This window comes from Canis lupus, chromosome 34, assembly GCF_003254725.2.
Source record: "Canis lupus dingo isolate Sandy chromosome 34, ASM325472v2, whole genome shotgun sequence".
Taxonomy (NCBI): domain Eukaryota; kingdom Metazoa; phylum Chordata; class Mammalia; order Carnivora; family Canidae; genus Canis; species Canis lupus.
This window is the reverse complement of record NC_064276.1, coordinates 26,486,380-26,513,690: the sequence shown is the minus strand read 5'-3', so window position 1 is coordinate 26,513,690 and position 27,311 is coordinate 26,486,380. Positions and strand designations below refer to the sequence as shown.

The 27,311-nt window shown below is 35.3% G+C and overlaps 1 protein-coding gene across 7 annotated transcripts in view; it reads left to right on the top strand.

The window, feature by feature from the left end:
• The window catches only part of IFT80 (intraflagellar transport 80), a 123,301-nt gene that overhangs the window by 8,043 nt on the left and 87,947 nt on the right, over positions 1-27,311 (top strand). For 5 of the 7 annotated variants that reach the window (XM_049105826.1, XM_049105828.1, XM_049105824.1 and 2 more), the window contains exons 2-5: positions 7,575-7,659; positions 10,491-10,710; positions 19,283-19,393; positions 20,460-20,528. In XM_049105826.1, the coding sequence (XP_048961783.1) occupies positions 7,621-7,659; positions 10,491-10,710; positions 19,283-19,393; positions 20,460-20,528 (439 nt within the window). In that variant the 5' untranslated portion in view covers positions 7,575-7,620. Of the gene's footprint in view, positions 1-7,574; positions 7,660-10,490; positions 10,711-19,282; positions 19,394-20,459; positions 20,529-27,311 lie in introns of those variants that run through there. The other 2 variants (XM_025425415.2, XM_025425417.3) reach the window with 2 other exon arrangements.

Below are 27,311 nucleotides of genomic sequence, written 5' to 3'. Positions count from 1 at the left end.
TACTCTCTGCTTCTATAGTATTGTTAATCTATCCCTCTCTACTGATCCCTTCTCTTTAGTCCCCAAACATACTGAGGTCTACTCTAGTTTATTTTTTTTTTAATTTTTAAAATTTTTTTTATTTTTATTTATGATAGTCACACAGAGAGACAGAGAGAGAGAGAGAGAGAGAGAGGCAGAGACACAGGCAGAGGGAGAAGCAGGCTCCATGCACCGGGAGCCCGATGTGGGATTCGATCCGGGGTCTCCAGATCGCGCACTGGGCCAAAGGCAGGCACTAAACCGCTGCGCCACCCAGGGATCCCTATACTCTAGTTTAAAAGGCCTTTATAGCTACTATTCTATTTTTTCCTTTAACTTCTCTACACTTAAATATCTTTATACATACACTTATACACCTTTAACTTCTACACTTATGAGCTATGCCTGCTGATTCCATTTTAGAGTATGCAAGGATGATTCTAGTTGCAGAGAATATAGGAATGAACAAAATAGGCAAAAATTCTTGCACTTATGAAGCTTACATCTTAGAAAGGGGAATGGTAAGTGAAATGCATAGTATGACAGATGACCCTAAATAGGGTATATAGGGAAGGCTTTTCTAAGAAGGTGACTTTGGGAGAAAGATATAAAGGAAGCTTAGGAGTAAGCCATGCAAGCTATGGGGGTGGGGGTGGGGGCACAGGGATTTCAGGCAAAGACTACAAATTCAAAGGCCCTAAAGCAAGAGCGTTCTTAGTATTTTAGAAGAAAAACGGAAGTTTGTGTGTTTGGAGCAGTTTGAGTGAAAAGACAGAGAAATCAGGTAAGGTCAGAGAAATAATAGGCATATTAAGGTCCTCCAGAGAAGAGTTGATGTTGTAGTCTTGAGTCCAAAGATGGAAACTCAGGCAAAATTTCTGTGTTGCAGTCTGAAGGCAGAATTCCTTCTTTAGGAAACTGTGGTCTTTGCTCACAAGGCCTTTAACTGATTAGACGGAACCCACTCACATTATGCAGGGTTATCTGCTGTACTGTAAGTTGGCTGATTATAGATGTTAATCACTTCTGTTTTTTTCAAAGATCTTATTTATTTTAAAGAGCATGAGCAGAGGGAATGTAGAGAGGGGAAAAGTAGAGGGGGATTCAGAGAGAATCTGAAGCAGGCTGCTGGGTGTGGAGCCTGATGCAGGGTTCCATTTCATGACCTCAAGATCATGACTTGAGTAGAAACCAAGAGTCAGGCGCTTAACCAACTGAGCCACCCAGGCACCCTTGTTAATTACTTCTAAAAAATACATTTACTGGGACCCCTGGGTGGCTCAGCGGTTTAGCGCCACCTTCAGCCAAAGGCATGATCCTGGAGACCCGGGATCAAGTCCCACGTCGGGCTCCCTGCGTGGAGCCTGCTTCTCCCTTTGCCTATGTCTCTGCCTCTCTCTCTCTGTGTCTCTCATGAATAAATAAATCTTAAAAAAATACATTTACAGCAACATTTAGACTAGTGTTTGTCGAAATGACTGGGCACCATTTGTGTAGCCAGGTTAACACATAAAATTAACCATTACAGTAGAGTAGTCCAGGTTGATAAAAGCTTTGAACACCATTGCAAGAACTTTGTTTTAACTCTGAGTGAGATAGGAAGATGTTGTAGTATTTTGAGCAGAGAAGTGCCATGATCTATTTTAAAAGCCTCTCTGCCTGCTGTGGTAAGTATAGATCATGAGGGTTTAGAGGCCAGTTAGGATTCTATTCTAATCCAGGTTAACAAATGATAGCATGTTGAACCGGGGTCATAACAGTGGGGTGACAAAAATCAGATATTCTAAAGATAGAGCGTAAAAGTTTTGGTTTTCAAAAGTTAGATTTGGGATGTGAGAGGAGGGTCAGTAATCATTCTAAGGTTTTTAGCCTGTGCAGCTGGAAGAAAGGAATTACCATTTGCTGAGATGGGTAAGGCTACGAGAAGGGTGAAGTTAGAGGAACGATCAGAGGTTTGATTGGATCTCAAGTTTGAATGTCTGTTAGACATTTCAGATAAATTGTCGAATACTCAGATATAAAAGTCAGGTTCATTGAAGAGGTCTGAACTGGAGATATGAAGTTGGAAGTTGTCACTATGTAGTCAATGTTGTTTGAACTTATATTAAGCCATGAAACTGGGTGATACCAATGGCAGTGAGTGTAGAAATAGAAGAGGTACAAGAACTGAGCCCAAAGTTTAAGTTTGGGAAAATTAGGACCAAAGGGTGGTGAAATTTATTTCCTCTATAACTCTGCAATTCCTATCCCTCTCTAAACTGCCCATTGAGGGATCCCTGGGTGGCGCAGCGGTTAAGTGCCTGCCTTTGGCCCAGGACGCGATCCTGGAGACCCTGGATCGAATCCCACATCAGGCTCTCGGTGCATGGAGCCTGCTTCTCCCTCTGCCTATGTCTCTGCCTCTCTCTTTCTCTCTGTGACTATCATAAATAATAATAATAAAAAAAAAAAACTGCCCATTGAAGTGAAGTCTAACACCCATAACAGATTGAGTAGGAATCCCACAGAGTTCCTGTGCTCTTATGAGGATTACCTCTTCCTCCCTTATAAAACTCAGCATCAACGCTACAAACTACCTAAGAGACCAGTTCCAGGAAGAAGGCTACAACTTAAATTGATTACCCACTTTGCTTTGAGAGACCATTGGGACTATTCCAGCATGCCTTACATCCATGTTTACCTCAATCTCCACATTCAAGACTCTTAATTCCGTGTGTTAGTTCATTATTAAGTTTAGCTGTTGATGATAATATGACAAACTTTTTTCTCTATCACTGAATAATTGGTACAAAACCAATATGGCTTCACAAGATCAAAAGTCTTGGTTCCTTCTATCTTGTTGCTGTTTTATGCATGGCCTTGACATGGCATGGAGAGCATCACTCTTATTTTCTAAGTTTTTGTCAATTATGTTGTTATTTATAAAATTTTTATAAGAGTTAATAAAATGGTTTCTTTAGGTAACCCATTTACTTTTCATATTGCTGCTGTGGTTAACCACAACTGTTGTGCAGTGTTATCTAACCCCCACAGAATGTAAATCCCAGATCGGGCCAGTACGTTAATGATGTTGTAATATCTCTATATGGGTTTCAGAATTGTTAATGCCCTATTTGGCCACACCTAGTTTCTTTATTTTTTGTTTTTCACACTTAGTTTCAAAGTCAGCTGGGAAACATAGTTTTATTCTAGGTGGCCAGGTGTACAGCAAAAATTCAGATTTTACTACCACAGAAGAAAGGTTGAATGAATATTGGAGGACAGCCAGTCATTTCTACCATCTGTCCCAAACTCTTAGCTCCTCCCCATCTAAATCCTGCCACTCTGTCTTTGGAACTCATAGTATGTCATTAGCCAAATCTACATTCTCAGCCTCTATTCTGAGTGATCCCTTTACCTTGGTAGTCTAACTTAAATCTGGTTGTTTCCTAAGGAAATTGCTTTCCCCATGGGCCCCTTCAAGTGGAAGCTGTTTTGCCTCCCAGGATCCCATGTGTTAAAAGGTCTTGTTTCTCAATGATGTATCTGGACAATTGATTCTCTTTCTCTTCTTCTTTATAATTTCCTAGTCCCTTTAAAACAAATCCTACCAAATTAAACCATTCTCTATCCTGTCTTTTTACAGTCAGCTGCAGATCTCTTTGCTATTTTTCCTCATTCAATGAATATTTTAGCACCTGGCTAGCTGTCTTTATTCTCTACCACTTCACTGTTATTATTCTCAGTGATTTAATATTGACAAATTATTCCATTCTATTCCCTGGCCTCTTAGTTCCTTGACCTCATATACCCACTTGCATAGTCTTAACCTACTTTATCATTACCAATATCTACCCTCTCTCTCAAAACCTGTTTTAAGCATCCCATTATATGTCTCCACTTAGTTTTCTCCCTCTAGAATCTTAATGTTGACAGTTCTTCAGACTTCAGTAGGACTTCTAGGCCATTGAAGCTACCACATTTTCATGTTCTGCTAGGTAGTCTTATCTTATCCCATGGTTTTGAGTATGATCTTTGTGCTGACAACCCACGAAGTGATGTCTCATTCAGATCTCCAGCTCTGACCTGTTGACTCCAAACTTGGATATCCATTTTCTTCTTGAATTCTCCACTTGGATGTATAATGGACACCTTGAGCTGAACATATTCAAGACAGATTTTTTTTTTAAGTAGCCTCCAGGCCCAGCTGGAGCCCAATGTGGGGCTTGAACTTATGACCCTCAAATCGAGACCTGAGCTGAAACAATGAGTCAGATGCTTAACTGACTGAGCCATCCAGGTTCCCCAAGATAGAATTTTTGATATCCTTCCTTCCAACCTGTTTCTCCTTAGTCTTCATCATCTTAGTACATGACAACTCCATTCTACCTGTTGAAACTTTAGAGTCATATTTGACTTCTCTTATAAGCTCAATTCAACCACAAATCCTGTGAATTCTTCTTCCAAATATATTCAAAATATGCTCACTTCATATCATTTGTGCCATTACTGACCTCCTCATCCAGACTACTTTGATCTCTTTTCTGGATTACTGAAATCCTAACTGGCTTCTCTTCTTCCAGTCTTGCTTATCCTTGCTGTTTTTTTTTTTTTAATACTATCCATACTGATACTTTAATAATATAAGTGAGATCATATCGCTTCTTTGCTCACAACCTTCCACTTGTTTCTCCATTCATTTAGAAGAAAAAAAATCAAAGCTTTTATTGTGGTTTTCCAAGCCCCTATGTGATTTGTGTCCCTCTTCTTTCCCAATTTCTGTCCACTTCCTTCCTTCACTGTGTATTAACCATACTGGCTTTTATAATCTGACTTAAGCTTAAAAGCCTTACTGGCTGCTGTATTTAGGAGAGCTTGAAGTGGTTAAGTGTAGGAGCAGGAAGATCAGCTCTGGGTCTGCTATAGTAGTGAAGGCAGAGGATGATGGTGGCTTGGGACTGTGATGGAGGTACTAAGAAGTGACCAGATTTGGAATATATTTTGATAGTTGGACTGTCAGGGTTTGCTGGCACATTTTTTCCTCTTAACCCCCACAAATGTTGACCTATACTGGACCAAAACCAATTTATCATGCCTTTGCTAAAGATCTTTTAAGTTTCTGATTATAATTGTATATTCAGATTTTATATATATTTTCTTATCTATTGTATTGTCATTTCCAGAAGCAACAATTTGTCTGCCTTTATTGTTTTAAAATCCATATAAGCTTGGTGAATTTGAATTATTTCGAAATGGAGCATTTTGTAGATACTTTTGCTCTTTTTTCATCCCCTGTAATTGGAGAAGGTCTGATGGAAGGGAGGAGGAGTTTTGAGAAAGGTGCTAAAGGTGTTCCTAAGGACCAAAAAGTAAGCCTTGGAAGGTGTGCCTAGAAGAGAGTGTATTCTTGCTCTGGCTAGGTTGATACTTTTTAAGAAAAACAGAGGTCTCCCTAAGTGAACTATCTAGAAGAGAAATGTTTTGACCCTAGTTGCATATTGGTTGACCATAAAACTTCAGATTTTTTCTGTGGTTTTAATAGTCCCCACCCCCACCAGTCTAACAAATTTATGAGCAGAATAAGTGGAAAAGGTGTTTTGAAATACAGTTGTATTTAGCACTTTGCTGATCTAAAAGTCTTCTTGGATTTGGGAGAATGAGAAATATCTAAGGGATACCCACTGAATACTTGCCTATACTCAGCACCTCCTTTGATGTAGTTAGCAGTAATTTTCTATTGGGGGAAAAGACTTTTATTCCTTTAATTACTCTTTCATTTGTTTTTTTCTTTTTTGTCTAGTGATATTACTCAGAAAGAATTCTGTAACTATAAATTAGATTCAGACAATTTAGCAATTTTCTTGGTTTATATATATATTTTTAAATAAGAGTAATTTATTTATAAATTTTTTTTGAAGATTTATTTATTTACTTGAGAGTGAGTGAGCAGGGAGAAGGGAAGAGGGAGACAAGCAGACTCCCTGCTGAGCTGGGAACCTGACCCCGGGCTCAATATCAGGACCTCAGGGATTATGATCTAAGCCAAAATCAAGAGTTAGGTGCTTAACCCACTGAGCTACCTAGGTGCTCCCAAGAGGAGTTTTTAAAAATATATTTATTTATTTATTTAAAAGAGAGAGAGAGGTTGTGCATGTGTGCACGTGATTTGGGGGGAGGGGAGTATAGAGGGAGAGAGAGAGAGAAAGAATCTCAGGCAGATTCCTTGTTGAGCGCAGAGCCAGAACCTGGGCTCAATCTCATTACCCTGAGATCATAACCGGAGCTGAAATCAAGAGTCTGACGCTTAACTAACTGACCTGCCCAGGCACCCCAGTTTAAGTTTTTTACTTTCACTCCAGCGACATACAGTGTTATATTAGTTTTAGGTGTACAATATAGTGATTCAACAATTTTATACATTACTCAGTACTCTTCGTGTTAAGTGTATTCTTTAATCTTTATGACCTATTTCATCCTCACCCACTGACCCTCTGGTAATCATGTTTGTTCTTCATATATATATAGATATAGATACATATATATCACCTCTTCTTTTTTTTTTTTTTAAGATTTTATTTATTTATTCATGAGAGACACAGAGAGGCAGAGATATAGGCAGAGGGAGAACCAGGCTCCCTGTGGCGAGCCCGATGCAGGACTTGATCCCAGGGCCCCAGGATCATGCTCTAAGCTGAAGACAGATGCTCAACTGCTGAGCCACCCATGAGTCCCTATCACCTCTTCTTTATCCATAATTTGGCTATTGAAAATAATGGTGCAATAAATATAGGGGTACATAATATCCTTTTGAATTAGTGGTTTTGTATTCTTTGGGTAGATACCCAGTAGTGTGATTACTGGATTGTAGGGTAGTTCTATTTTTAATTTCTTTGCAGAAACTCCATTTGATTTGTATCTTCTGATGACATGGTTATTTGGGGGAATATTACTCTTCTTTTTCCATATTTTTATTTGACAATTACATTGTGATTTTTTTTATAGTTTTTATAAGAGATTTATTACCTTTTCCTTAAATAACTCACTTATTTTTACATTGCCACCATGGCTAACATACCTGTTGGGCAGTTATCTACTTCCCACGAACCTCAGATTGATGATGTCATAATATTGACATGTAGGCTCCATAATTGAGGCCCTTAAAATTAAGGCCTTGATCCCTTGATTAGATCTTGGGAATTTATTCCAACATATAACCATTCAATAGGACCAATGTTGATCTGCCATTAAGGGTTTCCCAGTTTATAGAGTCTTTTGATTTGGCTCCTGGACAGCCTTTGGAAATTATTTACCTGATTAGATGTAGTGGTGTTCTGCACTTGTGAAACTGTTTTCAGGCAGGTTGTAGAGGACCTCTGGAGTGCAACCCAGGGCTTCCAGTCACTCCTTGGCAGGATTAGCACACTGACTAGTTTTCTTCTTTCCGTGTATTTAATGCCAACAGTATTAAAGGTGTTTCATTGTCTTTGGAGTGCTAAGATGTTTTGCTTGCCTTTATTTTTTTGTGTACAGGTGTTTGTAATGAAGATTTTATATTTTTCCCTTTATTTTTACAGTGAATACAATCAAGTTGCATTTTAAAATATTGCTGAAAGTGGAGACATGAGACTGAAGATATCTCTTTTAAAAGAACCAAAACATATCCTTTTAATGCTTATAAACCTTATTGTGATCATCTTACAAGAGTATTGTTAAAGTTTTCTATTTTGTATTCTAGTTAGTGGATTTTTTTCATCCTTTTAATGGTAATTTAGCCAAATTGTTTTTGAAATATTTGAGATCATGTGTTAGAGGTAATTTTCCAAAGCAAACTATTTGCTCTAAATCTTACTTTCAAATTCTTATTGACATTTTTCTAACTCCACTTAAGTACTGTGCTTAAGTACATAAAACATAGTTTTTGTTTAGTCTACTAGGATCTTAAAGAGCAGATTTTTTTAAACCAAATAATTTCTTTGCTAATGCGATCTAGTGTGTTTTCATTGAGTTCTGCTCTATTTCTTCATACTCACGATAAAGTGGAGGATAAGCTGGGGAAATCTGAGCAGTCAGGCCTCTATTATTTCATGTGGGAAGGTAGCTATTGTAAATATTTTCTCAAATGCACGACCCTATATTTTGGTAACAGGAATACCTAATTATGTGTCAAGAAGATATGACAGGTCTCTCTACCTTCATTCTTAGTTATTTAGATTAGTGCTTCTGTAAGAATCAACTGTAACTTCATTGCAGGTCTGTGAAGGTAAAGTACAGAAATTAGAAAGTAAGAGGTAAGAAATTTTGGTAGCAATTTGACATTGTCACAACACCCAAATATAAGATCATTTTTCTAATAATTCATTTTTATTTTATCTTATAATATGTTGATCTGTGATATATTTGAAATAGAGAAAAATGTGGTCCTTCATAGGAGATAACAAAGCACTGTTTAGACATTTGATCAAAGTTTTAAAATTTTTATTATCTTACTTATTTTACCCTTAGAGTGAAGATATAATTCCTTTTAATTCTCCTTATATCATATTTACTGTCTTTTCAAAAAGTGTCCTCATGCCATATACAGTCTTACAGATTTCTTTTTTTTTAAAAGATTTTATTTATTTATTCATGAGAGAAGGCAGAGACATAGGCAGAGGGAGAAGCAGAGCAGGGAGCCCAGAACTCTGGGATCACGCCCTGAGCCGAAGGCAGGCACTCAACCACTGAGCCACCCAGGCACCCCCCTTACAGATTTCAGCTGTGTCCATTGTCTGCTTTTACCATTTCAACTTGAAGAATAATAGCAGTTTTTTCAACTTTCTTAATCTGTCAGTCCCTCATTTCTCCCATAGTCTTAGATATGACTAAGATATCTTAGTCATAAGATACATCACACACATGTGATGTGTACTTACAGCAATTTATGTAAGGATAAACATACTGTTTTTTGTTTTGGAATGGATGTGTGTTATGTGTGTGTGTGTGTATGTGTCTGTATATTTTTTCCTTTCTTGGTTTTATCTAACATTCTCCCTTTCTAATGTTAGGTTTTACTTAACATTGCTTAGGTTATAGCAATTATATTGGAACAATTTTTCAGTAATGGTCTCAGGATATTGCAGTCCTTTTGTTTAGATTATATGCTGAATATTCCAATGCTACTTTATTACCCTTTTTTTGCAGACTTTTAAGATCTGCCTATAATTTCTCTTTTACCTTTTTGGTTATTTGCTTAATCTATCATTTTGAAGTATTAAACAAATCTTAGAACATTCCAGAATACTATGGCACATCGTTTCTTTCTTTTTCCTTAGAGTTTTTTTTTTTTTTTAAGATTTTATTTATTTATTCATAGAGATGCAGAGAGAGAGAGAGAGGCAGAGATACAGGCAGAGGGAGAAGCAGGCTCCATGCAGAGAGCCTGATGTGGGACTCATCCAGAGTCTCCAGGATCACGCCCTGGGCTGTAGGCGGCACTAAACCGCTGCGCCACCGGGGCTGCCCTCCTTAGAGTTTTTTGATTGCTGAAATAAGCCAGTAGAAAGCACTAGTGAGAGGAGAAGGAAGTAAAAGGATTATACAAAAACAACAGGAGAACAAACAACCCAACTAGGAATGAGCTGGTAATATAGATACCCAGATATAAACAAGAGAAAGGTTCCTCGTAAATGACAAACTGAAATGCCTTCTCTATACACACGGTTCTGCTAGGGTAACCAGCCAGTTCTGGTGGAGGAAGAGAGGGCTACTTGAGCTCCTCAATTTCTAGAAATTCTGATAAATCAGAGACCGAGAAAAATAAGTTAAATAAAGTAGGAATTTTAGAGTTCATATCTTATCCACTGCTATGCATCATGTAGATGTAGTAAATTATAGTTGAATTGTTTCCTGAGTTTAATGTCAAAAAGTATGGTAAGATTTTAGTTTTGGCAGTTAAGCTGTAGGTTTTTTCCTAGGTAAATTGTGATTATAATGTATGATTTAAGCAGGTATATTACTGTTAGAATTCAGTCTTCTTTTAACACTTTGATTTTTTTTAACTTATCAAAATAATACATATTTATTCTAATGACTTAAATATTATGGATCTACGTAGATTTAAAAACTATAGTTCCCTTTTCTTTTCACCTATCTCCCAACAGTTAAGTGTATATTCTTTCATACCTTTCGATTTGTTAGGTGTTTTTGTGTATCTTTTCACCTTATTTATGGAATATTTTGTAACACAATTTAAGATTTTTCATGTTGCCAGATCTTTCTTTTTTTCCTCTTCGCCATGTGGATTTCTTGCTCTCCATTCTTCTTACAACTGTCTTGATGTTATTTTCCTTTATATGGAAAAAATATGAAAGTCGTGAAATGAAAAGCATATTTAGAAGCTTGAAATATTTGACCCTATTTTATCTTTTTCTTATAACCTACATCTGCAAATTATTTTATTTATTAAGATTTAAGGCTTTTTCATTTTATGTCTCCTTAACACGGTGACACATCAAGAATTAGTAAGCTGTGTGGGCTGGACTACTGCTGAAGAACTGTATTCATGTAGTGATGATCATCAGATAGTGAAGTGGAATTTGTTAACTGGTGAAACAAGTCAAATAGTAAAGCTTCCTGATGATATTTACCCAATAGATCTTCACTGGTTTCCAAAAAGTTTAGGCATAAAGAAACAAACTCAAGCAGAAAGCTTTGTCCTCACAAGTTCTGATGGTAAGTTTTTAATAAATATCATACACTCATCTTTGTATTTAAAAGAGATAGTCTATTAGTATGACTTATGCTTTTAGTTGTTTCACAAAGCCAATATTTCTAGATCTGCATACCTTCATCTACACATATTTAATCTATATTCTTTGTAGTCATTTGGTTTGTGTTTAGGCTATAAAGCTATATGGTCATGGAAGGAAGTGAATTAAGCTGGCATATCCTGGGATTTGATCTGAGCTTTCAGCTTTACTTTTTCGGTCATCTCACAGAAAATAGTTATTAAGCTTTTCTCAGTTTTAGTTTCTAATTTCATCAAATTTAACTTTATAACATAACCACACTAAAAAAAATTGGAAACCACGTGAAAATATGGACACCATGCAACATTTAGTAAGCCATTAGATATTGTCTTTATTTTCTAGTACATGTTGATTTCCACTTAACAGAGTTGGAGATTTATTTAATATGACTGTAGCTTTATTACTGTTGAGTAAAAAGCATTATTTTTCTTCTTTTTTGAGGTAATGATTTTATTTTAGAAATAATGTGAGCTGTTTTTGTCTGTATTACATTATATCTACTATGTCGATTTGATACATCCATCAAAAGTAGTGGAAACTTACTTGAGTAATTTATGCACAGATGGGGTTTTTTGGGTTCACGTAACTCCAGGGGTAGATCTCCAAATACAGCTGCATTAGCCCCCATTCTCACCATCTCTTGGATGGGCTCTCTCCATCCAAGGTGAGCATAGTAGCAGCCAGGAGCTCAAGGCTCATCCTAGAAAAGAAATGTCACAGAGAAAGTGCTTCTTCCTCAGTATCTCTTGCAGACAAGTTTCAGAGAGAGTCCTGATCGAGCTTGGGTTATATGCCCATGAGAGAATCATTTTAGTCAAGGGAATGAGACATTGACTGAGCATAGCAGGCCTCAGGCCACCATGGAAAGGGAAAGAGAGAAGAGGGCTTTTGTAACCAGAAGAGAGAAGGGATGTTATGGCAAAGTATCAAATCAGATTCCACTTCTTTGGAGATGAATTTACCATAGTATTTTTTTAACCTGATTTTTCTGAGTCTTGATTAAGTGAGATATTGTGTGAAAGCAGTTGGCACTTAGAAGATTGACTCTGAACCATAGCTAGAATTTGGCTTACCTCAGATGATAAAATGAAGGGTTGACTTAAAAAAAAAAACCACAAAACTTTTTATATAATTTCACATTTACTGAAAGGTAGTACAGATTATACAGTACAAATAAATCCTGCATATCCTTTATCCAAATTCATTAATTGTTAACATTTTATCCCATGTACTTTATCAGTGGCTCTCTGCCTCTCTCCCTACCCCTCTTCTCTACACACACACACACACACACACACACACACATATTTTCCCCCTAAATATTTAAGGGTAATTTATATACTTCTAGACGTGTGACATGCCCCTTTTACCATAAATACTTAAGTGCATTTCCCAAGAATGAGGATTTTCTGGGTTTCTTTTTTTTTTTTTTTAAGATTTTATTTATTTATTTGAGAGATTGAGAGTGAGCAAGAGAGAGAATACACAAGCAGGGACAGAGGGAGAGAGAGAAGCAGGCTCCCATGCTGAGCTGGGAGTCTGACACAGGGCTTGATCCCAGGACCCTGGGATCATGACCTGAGCTGAACACAGATGCTTAACTGAGCCACCCAAGCACCCCGAGGATTTTCTGTTATATAACTACAAAACATTGATCAAAATCAGGAAATTTAACATTGATGTTATATTAAATGTACAGTTCATATACAAATTTTAACAATTGTCCTAATAACATCTTTTATAGAAATTTGTTTTTTTCTGGTACAGAATAACACATTGCTTTTGTCATATCTCTCTAACTTTCTTTAATCTAGAGTCTCCTCAGCCTTTCTTTTATGACCTTGACAGTTTTAAATAATACAAACCTGTTTTTTCAAAAAAAAAAAAAAAACAAACCTGTTTTTTCTTTATAGAATGTCCTGCAATTTGTGTTTGTCTGATATTTCCTCATAATTAGGTTTTGCTTACACATTTTTTTAAAGCAATAATTAGGGCATCAGATTGAGAGATTCATGATGCTGGTTTGACCCATTATTAGTGATGTTAACTGTGATTACTTTGGAAGGTTGTATTCACTAAATTAATCCACTGTGAAGTTACTATTTTTACCTTTCAATAAAAAATTTGTGAACAGATACTTTCAAACTATGTAAAAATATTCTCTTCCTCCTTAAACTTCCTCCTTCTATTTTAGCATCTATTGTTGATATTTGGCTGAATCATTATTACTCAGATGGTTGCCAAATGGTGGGGTTTTTTTTCAAACTCCGTAATTCCTTCCATATTGATTAGTTGATGTTCTGCTGCAAGGAAGAGTCTCCCCTCTCCTACCCATTTTTTTGTTTAATCATGTCAGATTAGACTCATAGATATTTATTTATTTATTTTTTTTAGTATCCTGATGTTGTAATTTTTGATTTTGTTGTGAAAATTGTCCCAGCTTTGGCCAGTGGAACCCCATCTAGCCAGCTCCAGTGAATTTTTTGGAGGTGGGGTAATGTTTCCTCATCATTTTTGAGCACTTCTTTGCTGGCACAAGATGTTTAGGGCTTATCTTGTGTTTTCCCAGTTCCAGCCCTTAAATCATCCATTTCTCCAAGAAGACCTGTTCTTTTCTTGGTGCTTATTAGTATTTTAAAAACAAGATGAGAATGCTAACAATGCTGTATTTCAAGGTCCTTCAGAGAGCTAAGAAATAAGGATATAAATATATATTAAGAAATATATCTACAGCTATTTCTTTCTCTTTCTTCCTCCCTTTTCCCCCTCCCTTTTCTTTCCTTCCTTTTCTCCTTCCTTCCTTTCCATACTAAAAACCATGAGTTCATTCTGATGCCACCAATTCAACATCACAGGGTTAATTCTAGTCTTTCTCTTTTCCATACTTAGAAACAGTGAGGGAGCCTGTTAGTCTCAATATATTTACTCGTTCAATTCTACAATACACATAGGTCGCTTCAGAATGGCTAATTATACTACTTCAAAAAACTAGAGCTTAATATTATTATTATTATTTTTTGAGTTTAATATTATTAACTTTTGCTTTTATCTTTATAATGAGTATATAGAGTCAAAGTCCTGTGTTCAAAAGCTACTTGCATTTCCCCCTTCCTTGTCATGTTATTCATCTAGAATATAGTTAAATGTATTATTTGTTTGTTTTTTACTTAAGTTTTCCTTTCTCCTCCATCCTTGTTGATTTGATTATTTTTGAATATGTAAAACATTAACAGGGATGGTTCCACAAAGACAATGCTATATTAAAAAAAATACTCAAAGCTCTGTCATCACTCCTACCCACTCAATCCCATACACCCTGTTTCTATTTACTCCCTGTAGGTAAACAATCTCTTTGGTTCTGATTTATCCTTTCTGTGTTTCTTTTGGCAAAAATAAACAGATACAGGCATATTTTCTCATTTCATCTTCTGTATTACACAGAGTCATACCATATATTTTCTTTGCATTTTCCTTTTTAAACTTAATAGTATGTGAGAATTGACTTTTATCTAGTGCATATGGACAATAAATGTTATAAGTCTTGATAATTCATGTTGTCTGAGTGTTTCTCTGAATTAAGATCACTTAATTACACTCAACTAAAGAATAATTGCTTGGGTCTCTATTTCAAATTGGCCTTAGAGAAAACACTTTCTGCTAGGGAAAAAATTTAATGTAAGCATGTAATTTAAAAGATAAATTTGTGAAATTTATTTAAATATATAAGTATAAATATATTGACTTAAAAAAGATTTTATTTATTTATTTGAGAGAGAGAGAGAGAGAGCAGAGCATGAGGGAGCACATACGAGAGACCATACAGGAGCAGGGTGGGTTGGGGCAGAACAGAGGGAAAGGGAGAAGCAGACTCCCCGCTGAACATGGAGCTGGATAGAGGGCTAGATCCCAAAACAGTGGGATCATGACTTGAGCTGATGCCAACTGACTGAGCCACCCAGGTGCCCCTATGACTCCTGAGAAACTATAGCATTTAATTTAATTTTTATTTTTATTGCATAAAAAAACAAATAACATTACATGCCACAGCTAGATGTGGGAAGACCTGAGAACCAAAGCAGAATAGTTGAGTATTTTCTTCTAAGCTAGGATGAGGGATATCTAGGAACTTGTGAAAGACTGGAAAAAGTATGATAGATCAAAGAAAAGAAATGGATAAGGTAGAAAAAAGCATCCAAAAATAAAAAAAGAAATGTTTAAGACAGAAGAAAGTAGTGGGAGGTGGTCAAGGTGTTTGCTGCCGGATAAACATCTGAGGTCATTTTATCTATCACAGCTCTATTCTTTGATAACCCAATACTTAAAAAAAAAATACTATTCTGGTTAAAAAAACACATAACAAAAAAACCTAGCCTATTAATAAGTTTTTAAATATATAGTGTGGTATTGCTAACTATAACACAACATTGTACAGCATATCTCTAGGACTTTTTTCATTTTGTATGATAACCCAATTCTTAAAAAAATTTTTTCTTCAGAATTTAATTTACTGCTCAGGAGGTTCTCTTTTCTAGTTGCCACCAACTTTCTCCTCTTGATTTTTCTCCCCCAAAGTCCGTACAAAAGGGTTACAGTTTTTGAGTCCCTCTTCTGTACAGTGTAACATTCCAAAAGAGATCCCTGAGATTTGATGGCAGGTCTTGAAATACATAGACTTTTGCCAAGTACTTTGTCTTACCAATAATTCTCTCCAACATTACTACTACTTTTTGAATATTTCGTGTAGCTGTATATTACTTTTTAGAAGAGATAGTTGACACTGTAGTAAAAGATTTACATTTAAAAAATAATTGAATTATGTAAAATGCGTTAGAGGAGCTGCCATGTAAAGGAATTCTGGTATAAAATCTTTTGTAAAGCTGCTAAATTCTCCTTAAATTATATTTACTGAGGTTTTTTTTTAATACATTGTATTAGATATCTTAAAATAAGTCCCATATTTTGTTAGTTAATATGTCTACTTAAAAATCCCACTTTAAAAAGAATTTGTGTGTTCATTTCTTTTTATCATAAGTTAGTAGTTTGTTACAGATCTCTGTGGCTTTTTGCAACCATCTGCCAAATCATTTCTGCTATTAAACAGTCTGCAAAAGTGCTCTTGTGTCCTTTTTCCTAACACCCTATTCCAAGCCCTTTCATGTTTCCATGGACATTTCCTAAGGCATTTCTAACCTTAAGAAATGTGTTTTATATAATTTTAATGTTTCCTCTGTTCTTTTTCTCTTTTATAACATTTCCCTCTTTTAAAAAAGTTTTGTTTTCTTTAATGAACAAAAGGTTAATTTTATACCTCAGAATTTAAATATCCATGTTTGTTTTCTAAATCTATTTTTGTTCAATAAATCAATATATTAATATAACTGTATCAATTATATTCTCAACACCACTCCTGCAAATAATTAGAAATAAATTGATCTGTAGTTTGAGTCTTGCATTTTTAAAGATTATAGAAAAGTTGGAGAGAAGAAACAAAATAGTTAAATGGATAATTTAGGGCTTAAAATATTTACAATATGGGAGCACCTGGCCAGTTCAGTTGGTAGAGCTTACAACTCTTGATCAGGATCTTGGGTTCAAGACCCACTTTGGGTATGAATACTACTTAGAACATTTTTTAATAAATAAAAATACTGATATATGTAATTTTATATTTATGCTTTTTGGTAGGTGTAGTACTCAAGCAATCTGTACCTAGACAAAATAGATTTATTGAGTGCCAAATCTATGCAAAGAGCTGACCCTAGCTGTCGTAGTATGTGTCTTCTGTGAGGTCATAGGAAGCAAGAATAATTTTAGCACTTATCAGAAAATCAGTATTAGGTAATTAGGATAAAAAAATCAATGATCTAAATAAATACAATTTCTCAAATGTGGAATAAATTGAAAGGAAATTTCTGGATCTTTCATTTCTGATTTAAGAGTTAATTGGTTAATCTCTTTGGTGATGGACTCATTCATTTTATGCAACAGTTGTTTATTATGTGGAAATTCTGTGCTAGGCAATATGTTAACATTTAGTGAGAACAGACCTGGATAAAGTAAACAATGGCCACAGGATTAGCTTTCCTCTTACTCTATGTCATCTTTAGTTTCCTCTTTTGAGATTTTTCCCCCTTGTGTTTTCTCTGTAAAGCAATGCATTAAAAAAGTATATCCCAATTAATTTCAAGTTGAATTCAGAATATATTAATACTATTATATAATAACATTGAATTCAGCGTAATCTTATTCAGAGTTGAATAATAACAGTTAAATAATAACAGTTGAACTCAGAGTAATCTTATTACATTAAAAAATGACACAGCAATAAATATAAAGTTAAAAGGAAGGTATGAGGAAAAGCAGATGCTGCTAGTGGGTAGTTAGATGAAGGAGAAGAGTAGCTTATTGTAGAGAGCCTAGAAAATGAATGATGAGAAAGTAAAGCTATTGAATGGAATGAGAAAAAAAGAATGTCAGTGCAGTCTTTTATTTATTTATTTATTTATTTATTTATTTATTTATTTATTTAAAGTTAGGAGATAGTTACTGAGTTGGTTAAATTTAACAAATGCTGATTATGTAAACACACTATTGCAAATAAAAATATGACTAAGACATGGCCCCCTGCCCTGATACAGATCAGGGATCATAGCCAATAAAAAATGCTGCAACAGAGCTGCAAATAATTTGCACTGTGTGTAAAAAAAGAGGTAATGACTTTGTTAATAAGAATGGGTAGATGGTTACAGAAATAACCACAGGGTGCTGGGTGTTAAATGTTTCAAAGCCATCTGTATTAGAGTTTTCCAGAGAAATGTTTTAAAGCTATCTCAAGCATCTGACTTAGATATATTTTTAATGAAGTGTTAATATTAAGCCAGTCTTGAAAAGCCTTAGGTTGAAAGTGAATTCAAACAAAATAAATTCTCTGAGTCAAAATTTGATGAGATAGCCACATTATTTTTTTACTTTGAAATATATATATGTTTTAATATATATGTGTAAATATATATACTAAAACATATATATATTGATTTGGGGGAAGTTTCTAATTTCACTGTACTTAGTTATTTTATTATGAGCTATATATTCTTAGATTTCATGATTATTTAAAACTACACTGATCTTTTCTCTGCTTTATGTAGCATTTATTCTTTACACAGTTGATTTGTCCCATTGACATCCTTAGTTTGCTTAGGTCCTTTAGGGTTGTAAGTTTTTACTTTTTACCTATATGTGTGTGAACTTTTTGAGGCTAGCAACCAAGTAGCCTGCTCCTTTTTTTCTACCTAGAGCCTGGCACAATATGAAATCTTTTAAGACAAGTATTTTAAAATTTGGAATTATAAATTGTTAAATTAATTAAACAACATGGCCATTAAACAGATAGCCCTAAAGCCTTTGGCCAGTGTGAGCAAACCAAAATCTGTCTGTAAATGCTTCAAGGTTTTGAAATTGAAACCTAAGGACAACCAGTCACAAATAGCCAACTAGGCCTTAGGCTATAGCCAATCAATAATTTCCTTACTTTGCTTCCACTTTTCTCTATAAAAGTCTCTCCCTGAACTCCTATTGGTAAAGCCCCTTCTTTACCACTTATGGTTTAGTATTGCCCAATTGGAAAATTTTTGTTCAAATAAACTCTTAAAATTTTTTGGTAGGCCTTAGTTTATTTATTTTTTATTTTTAGAGAGGAGAAAGGAGAGGAGGGGCATAGAGAAAGAGAGAATCTTTTTTTTTTAAATGAGATTGGGGGTGGGGAGGAGGAGTAGAGATAGAGAATCTTAAGCAGGCTCCAGGCCAAGGATAGAGCCCAATGTAGGGCTCAGTTTATGATCCTGAGATCATGACCTGAGCTGAAATCAAGAGTCAGATACTTAACCCACTGAGCCACCCAGGTGCCCTTGCCTCAGTTTATTTTTTAGCACCATTTAACTTTCCTAGTTCCTATTCTCTACACCTTTTCCAGCTTTTCTATAGCTTGCCAAGAAAAACACAAACAAACCCCATCAAGATTGCAAAACTCTGCTTCTCAGCTCCTCTGACCATATCCCAGAGGAGATTGATTGTTTTTCTGATCTACTGTAGCATCATATACATACTTCTATTACACCATTTGTTTCAAGGTTTTATAGTTTTGTTTTCCTGCCTATTTTCCAATGGATTTGTTTTTTCCTTGAGAGTGGGAACAATTATTTGAATAGGAATATTATTTGTCCTTAGGTCTCCAGTGCCTACCACTATGCTAACTAGTCTAGTAGTAGGCACTCAACAGATACTTGTTGATTGAGTAAATTCTTTTTTTTTTATTTATTTTTTATTGGAGTTCCATTTGCCAACATACAGCATAACACCCAGTGCTCATCCCATCAAGTGCCCCCCTCAGTGCCCGTCACCCAGTCACCCCTACCCCCCGCCCACCTCCCTTTCTACCACCCCTTGTTCGTTTTGATTGAGTAAATTCAAATAGATTTCTCAAGTATAATTTCTTTTAGGTAAATTTCATCTAATTTCTAAGTTAGGAAGAGTGGAAAAGAGCGTAGAAGCTCACTGTGGAGCAGTTCTTGCAGGAAGATGGAATTATGAAGGAACAGCATTAGTTACAGGTAAGCTGTCTGCAAAAATGACATTTTAAATACATTTTTAATTTTATTTTTTTAAGATTTTATTTATTTATTCATGAGAGACACAGAAAGAAAGAGGCAGAGACATAGGCAGAGGGAGAAGCAGGCTCCATGCAGGGAGCCCGATTCAGGACACGATCCCAGGACTCCAGGATCACACCCTGGGCCTAAGGCAGGTGCTCAACCACTGAGCTACCTAGGCGTCCTTTAAATACATTTTTTAAAGAAAAATTTTCACAGAATCAGAATATTTTCTTTAGTAATAATGTATTTCATTGTTTAAGAACATATAATTGGCACAGCATTGAACTAGGCTGGTAGGTAATGTTATAATTCAGAATGTCATGTTAATTATTAGTTTTCATTTATGACTTATGGAGAATGTTCTGTCGAGGCTTTTGAAATGGCTAATTATGGGGTAAATAAAAGTTGTAGTTCTTTAAATTTTAAATATCAAAATATTCTTATTTAACTGAACTTTACCTTCATTCCGTCATTCTCCCACCTCCTGCCCTATTGTAAGTATTCTCATCTTCAGCTGTGGTATTATTTATCTAATGTTGTCTAACAAATAACTCTAAAAGATAATGGCTTAAGATAATAAACATGTATTATCTCACAGTTTCTGTGGAACAAGGAACAACTTAATTTAGCTGGGTGGTTCTGTCTCAGATTCAAGATGTTGGATAGCTTAACTCACTGGAGAATTTGCCTGCAACTCTTCTTATTGTACTGAAAGCACTTTTCTTAGAATTCTAGGATGAAGATTTCAGTGAAAATGATAGCATTATTTGAATAATATACTCACAAATCTAAGATTAAAGGAAAAAGATAAAAATTTTTGGCATGGGAGTTAGGCTACTCTGATAAAATTATTTCAAAGTAATTTCAATTAAATTCTACAGTTATGAAGCACTGTCACCTAATGAGTAAATTGTGTCTGAATTTTAAATATGTATTAATATAGGTATACTGATTTTTATATGCAAATTTCATGTTTAAATTTATTTCCTATAGATAAAAATATCATTAATTTTTCTCTTTATAGTTGGAGAAGATGGACAAATAAAAATCTGGTCAAAGACTGGGATGCTAAGATCAACTTTGGCTCAGCAAGGTATGTGTAATAACCAAATAAGATATCTTAATAGTTCCCTTTAAAAACTATTATATTCCTAAGACTGATTTAGGTAAGATTCAAAACTTGAAATCTCTCCTTTTTTTTTTTTTTTTTAAGATTTTATTTATTTATTTATTTGAGAGAAACCATGCATGCATGCACATGAACAGAGGGGAGGGGCAGAGGGAGAAGGAGAGAATCCCAGCAGACTCCCCACTGAGCAGGAAGCCTGACTCAGGGCTTGATCTCATGTCTTGGAGATCATGACCTGAGTTGAAATCAAGAGTTGGATGTTTAACCAACTAAGCCACCCAGGCATCTTGAAATCTCTCATTTCTGTTTATTCTTTTTCCTTTTATTTTCCATGTTGCCTGATATTCCATGGTAACTGTATTATTTGAGTCAAGAAATATAAGAAACACTCAAGGGCTTTTTCTATTTTAGTGAGTATATAAATGCAGTTAAAGGCTGAGGATTCTTTTCAAATTAATTCTGAATCCTTATGAGCATATACATGCATGTATTATGAACATATAGCATCTCTGGAATAGGATGGAATGTATAGTTAAGTAAATAATAGTAATAGAAATATTGAAAGTAACTCCTAACTTAATAAGTCCTAATAACCTCATAATATTATCACCCTTTCTGCATTGTATTGTATATTCGATATCTGTACTAATGGAGGGGAGCAGATACCCTGATGATCCAAAACTTGGTAGAGTATAACTACTTAGAGCAGGGTCTCAGTTTTCCATGTTAGTTGGAAAGAAATGTCCATAAAGTCAATCTGGTGGTCATTCCTATTGGGATTCAGATTACATATGGGTTTTTTTTTTTTGTGTGTGTGTGTGTGTGTGTGTAGCAGATTTATTTTATTAAAGATTTTATCTTGAGAGAGAGAGACAGAGAGAGAGAGAGAGAGCATGCTAGAGACTACAAGTGGTGAGAGGGAAAAGCAGGCTGGCCATCTAGTAGGGTACCCAATGCAGGGCTCCATCCCAAGACCTTGGGATCATGACCTGAGCTGAAGGCAGCCACTTAACCGACTGAGCCACTCAGGTGCCCCTGTGTATGTAGCAGATTTATTTTCCTAATTAGATTTTATGTGGGAATAGTAAAGCAGTTTTCATTTTGACCTGAACATGTATCAGTTGATCTTCATAGATAGGTAGATTATTCTTCAGAATTATATGATAAAGTCGTATTGTGAAGCATCTCTAGTAACAGACTTCCAAAAATTTCCAGATTTCATTTTTTAAGTCATGTTTACTCTTAGGATAGTGTTGAAATAGTTATATTTCTTTAGCTACACATTAGCTAAATTTTAGCAAAGGGTAACCATAAATACTAGGTAGTGGTTATCTAGGTAACCATAAATAATACCTGGTAGTAGTTATCTCCTGAGGTTAATATTTGAAGCACAAAAATGTTGATGAAATTCAATTTATCCATTTTTTTTTTCTCTGCTTCTGCTTTTGGTGTCATATCTAAGAATCCATTGCCTAATTGAAAGTCATGAAGGTTTAGACCTCTAGTTTCTTTTAAAAGTTTTATAGTTTCAGTGTTTACATTTAGGTTTACAATCCATTTTTTTTAAAGATTTTATTCATTTATTCATGAGAGACACAGAGAGAGAGACACACACACACACACACACAGGCAGAGGGAGAAGCAGGCTCCATGCAGAGAGCCGATGTGGGACTTGATCCTGGGAATCCAGGATCATGCCCTGGGCTGAAGGCAGGCGCCACACCGCTGAGCCACCCAGGGATCCCCTACAATCCATTTTGAATTAGTTTTTGTATATGATGTTTATTTTGGAGAGGGATGGATGATACCCTTTTTCCTTCCTTCCAAATAGATGGGTAAATAAGTTCTCTTAAAAAGCTAAAATACTGGGATCCCTGGGTGGCGCAGCGGTTTGGCGCCTGCCTTTGGCCCAGGGTGCGATCCTGGAGACCCGGGATCGAATCCCACATCGGGCTTCCGGTGCATGGAGCCTGCTTCTCCCTCTGCCTATGTCTCTGCCTCTCTCTTTCTCTCTCTGTGACTATCATAAATAAATTAAAATTAAAAAAAAAAAAAAAGCTAAAATACTGATTAGGTCATATGATATAGGTAATTTTATTATGTCTTCATCATATCATGTAATGATATTTTCCATTGGCATGCTACATTGCTGTAATTTTCTTAGCATCAAATGGCTTTGAAAGGGCTGATCTTTTTTTTTTTTAAAGATTTTATTTAAACAAAAATCAGGCCCTGGGCTGAAGGCAGCGCTAAACCGCTGAGCCACCGGTCTGCCCAGGGCTGATCATTTTTATCTCATTTGAATCTTACTTATTCTCCTCATTCATGGCTTATATTAATTATGAGATTCATGAGCAAAGTTAAATTATATAGATTTTCTTATTTTAGTTAGCCTATTGGTATTTCAAGATAATCAGATATCTTTTTTTAGACTCAGAATTACAGATTTACAGGACGCCTGGGTGGCTTAGAGGTTGAGCATCTGCCTTTGGCTCAGGATGTGATCACAGAGTCCTGGGATCAAGTCCCACATCGGGCTTCCTGCATGGAGCCTGCTTCTCCCTCTGCCTATGTCTCTGCCTCTGTGTCTCCCTCTGTGTCTCTCATGAATAAATAAATAAAAGCTTTAAAAAAAAGAATTACAGACTTACTATAGAACTATGCATCTGATTTTGGGGTTTTTGATTGTGGGTGCCACTCACACTTTCCTAATAAGGCATGGACTTTTCCTGTTTTATCTCTGGATAAAATCATTGGAAAAATTAAGTTATAATGATCTTAACACGGAAGGAAAAAAATCTGTGGTTATTTATAAGTTTTATTTGATTTATTAGAGACTACAACTTTTAAGGGCTGATTATGAACTACTGAGAGCTGGATGCTAAAGACTCAAGTAAGGAGGCCAAAGTAGGTGGGTTAGGGGACTCCTGCCTCCTTTTAGGGGAAAATTTTAAATTTTGGCAAAAAAATAAAATAATATAAGCTTCAGTTATTGTAAAACTTAGAATTCAGTGAACAATGTTGAAAGTATTCTTGTAATTTTTACTACATGTTTGTGTTAATTATATTTTTTGATGAATAGAAAATTCCTGAATTCATTTTTTTAGAAATATGCATTTTATTTATTTGCTTATTTGTTTGTTTTTAGAGATTTATTCATTTACTTTAGAGAGAGAGAACACATTCATATGAGTAGAAGGAGGGGCAGAGGGAGAGAATCTTCAGGCAGACTCCCCACTGAGCATGGAGTACATCATAGGGCTCTATCTCATGACCCAAGAGATCATGACCTGACCTGAACCAAGAGTTGGACACTTAACTGATTTAGCCACCCAAGCACCCTCCGAATTCATTTCTTAATGATTGGAGCCAGATATATAGATAGAAAAAGTCATGGTCATCACTTTCTCCCCTAATACAGAGAAAGCATTAATCTCAAGTTGTGTTTTTTTAAAAATTTGACTTAGTTTAAAAAAAATTCTTACTGGTACCTATGAGGAGTTATTTTCCCTTATAAAAATAACATATGCACCAGAGGTAATTATAATTGTGTGATATATATATATATAATTGTGTAGCATTGTGTATTTTAATTATGGGCTAAATTGTGTTATATTGTGTATGTTAATTATAGGCTAGAATTGGAATAGAGTTATCCTATAAACCTTTGAGGACATTTCCCCCTCACTGTATTCAAAAGGAAGAATGGAATGAGAAAAATGGAACCTATCTATAATGAATTTAATTTAGTAAAGGAGGTAAACTGGAAATATAAATAACTGTAACATAGGCAGGATGTTTTTGTTACTCTAAGGTGCTGTGAAAGGACAGGAAAGCAGCGATTATTGCTTTGAGGGGAGAGAAAGTATCAGAAAGGTTTCTTGGCAAATATCGGGATATCTTTTTTTTTTTCTCCTCTGAGAGGGAGAGAGGGGAGGGCCAGAGGGAAAAGGAGAGAGAATCTTAAACAAACTCCATGTTCAGCACAGAGTCCGATGTGGGGCTTGATCTCACAATCCTGAGATCATGATCTGAGCTGAAACCAAGAATCGGACGCTCAACTGACTGAGCCACCCAGGTGCCCCTAGAATATCTTTTGATTTGGCTTTGAAGGATAAAGAAATCATGGAAGGAAGTGGCATTGTTGGCAATGGAATGGAGCTGTGGAGGAAGTTAGATGATCAGAGGTATAGAGGCAGAACAGCATAAGGCATGAAAGTCAGGTGAATGGGAGCAGACCCTTGGGCTAGAGGGTAGACTGTATGAGGGATAGTATTACCAGAGACACCAAGACATTGATGGTGTTTGATGCTAAATGAAGCGGTTTTGATTTTATTCTATAAGCATACCAAATTTTAAAAAATAAGCAGGAGAATAAGAGATAAAAAGATATCTTAGAAACATAAACTTAGCAGTAATATGTAGGATAAATTAGAGGAAATAGATATTAAATGGGGTGGCCAGCAACAGACACATCAAAAGATCTCAACATCACTCACCATCAGGGAAATGCAATTCAAAATCACAGTGGGATTTCACCTTACACCTATCAGAATGGCTAAAATAAAAAAGATAAGAAACAAGTGTGGGTGAGGATGTGGAGAACAAGGAATCCTCATGCGCTGTTGGTAGGAATGTAAGTTAGTATAGCCACTGTGGAAAACAGTATGGAGGTTCTTAAAAACAGAAATGCCGTATGATCCAGTAATTCTACTATTGGATATTTACCCAAACAAAACGAAAACACTAATTCAGAAAGACATATGCACTCCTATGTTTATTGCAGCCTTATTTACAATAGTCATGATATAGATGCAACCTAAGTGTCCATCAATAGATGAATGGATAAAGAAAATGTGGTATATATGTACAATAGAATATCATGCAGCCATAGAAAGGATGAGATCATGTCACTTGAGACAACATGGATGGGTCTAGAGGGTATCATGCTAAGTGAAGTAAGTCAGAGAGAGACAAATACCATATGATTTCATTCATATGTGGAATCTAAAAACCAAACGAATAAACAAAAAGTAGAATCTGACCTTATAACAAACTGATGGTAGAGGGAAGTGGGTAGGGATATGGTAAAATGGGAGAAGGGGAGTGGAAGATACCAGTTATGGAATGAGTCAGTCACAGGAACAAGGCACAGTATAGGGAATATAGTCAATGATATTGTAATAGCATTGTATGATGACAGATGGCAGCTACATTTGTGGTGAACATAGCATAATACATAGAGAAGTTGAATCACTATGTTGTACACCTGAAACTAATGTAACATTGTGTGTCAACTAAACTCAAAAAAATTAAAAATAATAACAAAAATGAAAAAAATGGGGTGACCAGTAAGGAGGTTACTGGAATGTTCTGTGTTAGCATGCATTAAGGCTTGAACAGAGGCAGTGATTATAGTTGAAAAGAAGTGAATAGTTCTTACAGGCTGAGAGGAATGGATATCCTCTAAGAGGTATAAATAATTCAGAGAGAAGAATAAACTAGGGGATATGTGTAGAGTGATGATAGTTTTGAATGTGCAGAGTTTGAAGAAGTCTTTGGGGCAAGTGGAAATACTGCATGAGGGCTTAGAGGTAAAGGCTAAAATATTGTTGTGAGAGTCAGTTATAGAAAGGTCAAGGGTGAAGCTATAGGGGAAGTTGAAATCCCCAAGGGAGACATGGCTGCGTATAGAAACTAAAAATACAAATGCATTCATTTAAGTTTTTACTCTGTACTGACCCAGTGACATATACAATGAAAATGTTGCTTTTTTTGTGGAATAAATCTCACTTGATTACTTACTGTTAGTATATCACTACAAGTAGAATGAAATAATTCTTGATTATTTCATTCTTGATGATTTGGCAACCAAAAAAAAAAAAAAAAAAGAGTTCCTACTATCATGATGAACAACACAATAAATAACTGCTTGCTTATTGCATTACAAAGTAATTTCTAGTAGTAGTAGGTAATAGATAGTGCTTATATAGTATCAAACTCTGCTTGCTCTACTTTACTTATATTCACCCAGTGTAGACTTATATTGGATTCAAGGCAAAGATAGCTAATACTGCATTGTTATAGTGAAGAGTTTGTTTCAAAAGCATTCTTAAAAACATGCAAAAACATTTTTAGGGGCTACTTTTTAGTATAAGTGTGAAAAACATGGTATATTTGGCCATGTACTTCCTTAAAACAATCGAAATACATTTTTGTCTCCTCTTCTGTGGTTTAAAATGCCTTCAACAGGTTGAAAGAATTTAGATAATTTGTTTTACAGAGAGATAAGGGTCTGACATTTAACACAACCCCAGGTGCATGTGGTTTCTTAAAAAATGTCAAAAAGGTCACATGATCTTAGTGTACAAAGTCAGAAAAACAAGATCTTTTTGAGTGTCTTAACTGAAATGGAACATAAATAAAAATTCCCAATATAAAAAGCAAGAAATTATTTAATTATTATGAAACTACTTTTGTTTTTTGTCCATTTTGGGGGGTTAATGTTGGAATTAATAACATTACATTATTTGCTAAACTTTTTATTGAAAACTTATTTAACCTGAAGGCTATAGTTATTTTCATATTGACTTTGTAAGGTGAAGTGTAGCATTGAGAGTAATTCAGTGCTTTAATAAGCATATTTAAAATTTTTTTAAAGTATTACAGATTTGTTTGAAATGGAAGTGGGATGGATTTCATCATAAAAGAAATGATTATTTTCTTTATGAAGCTAACTTTTCACTT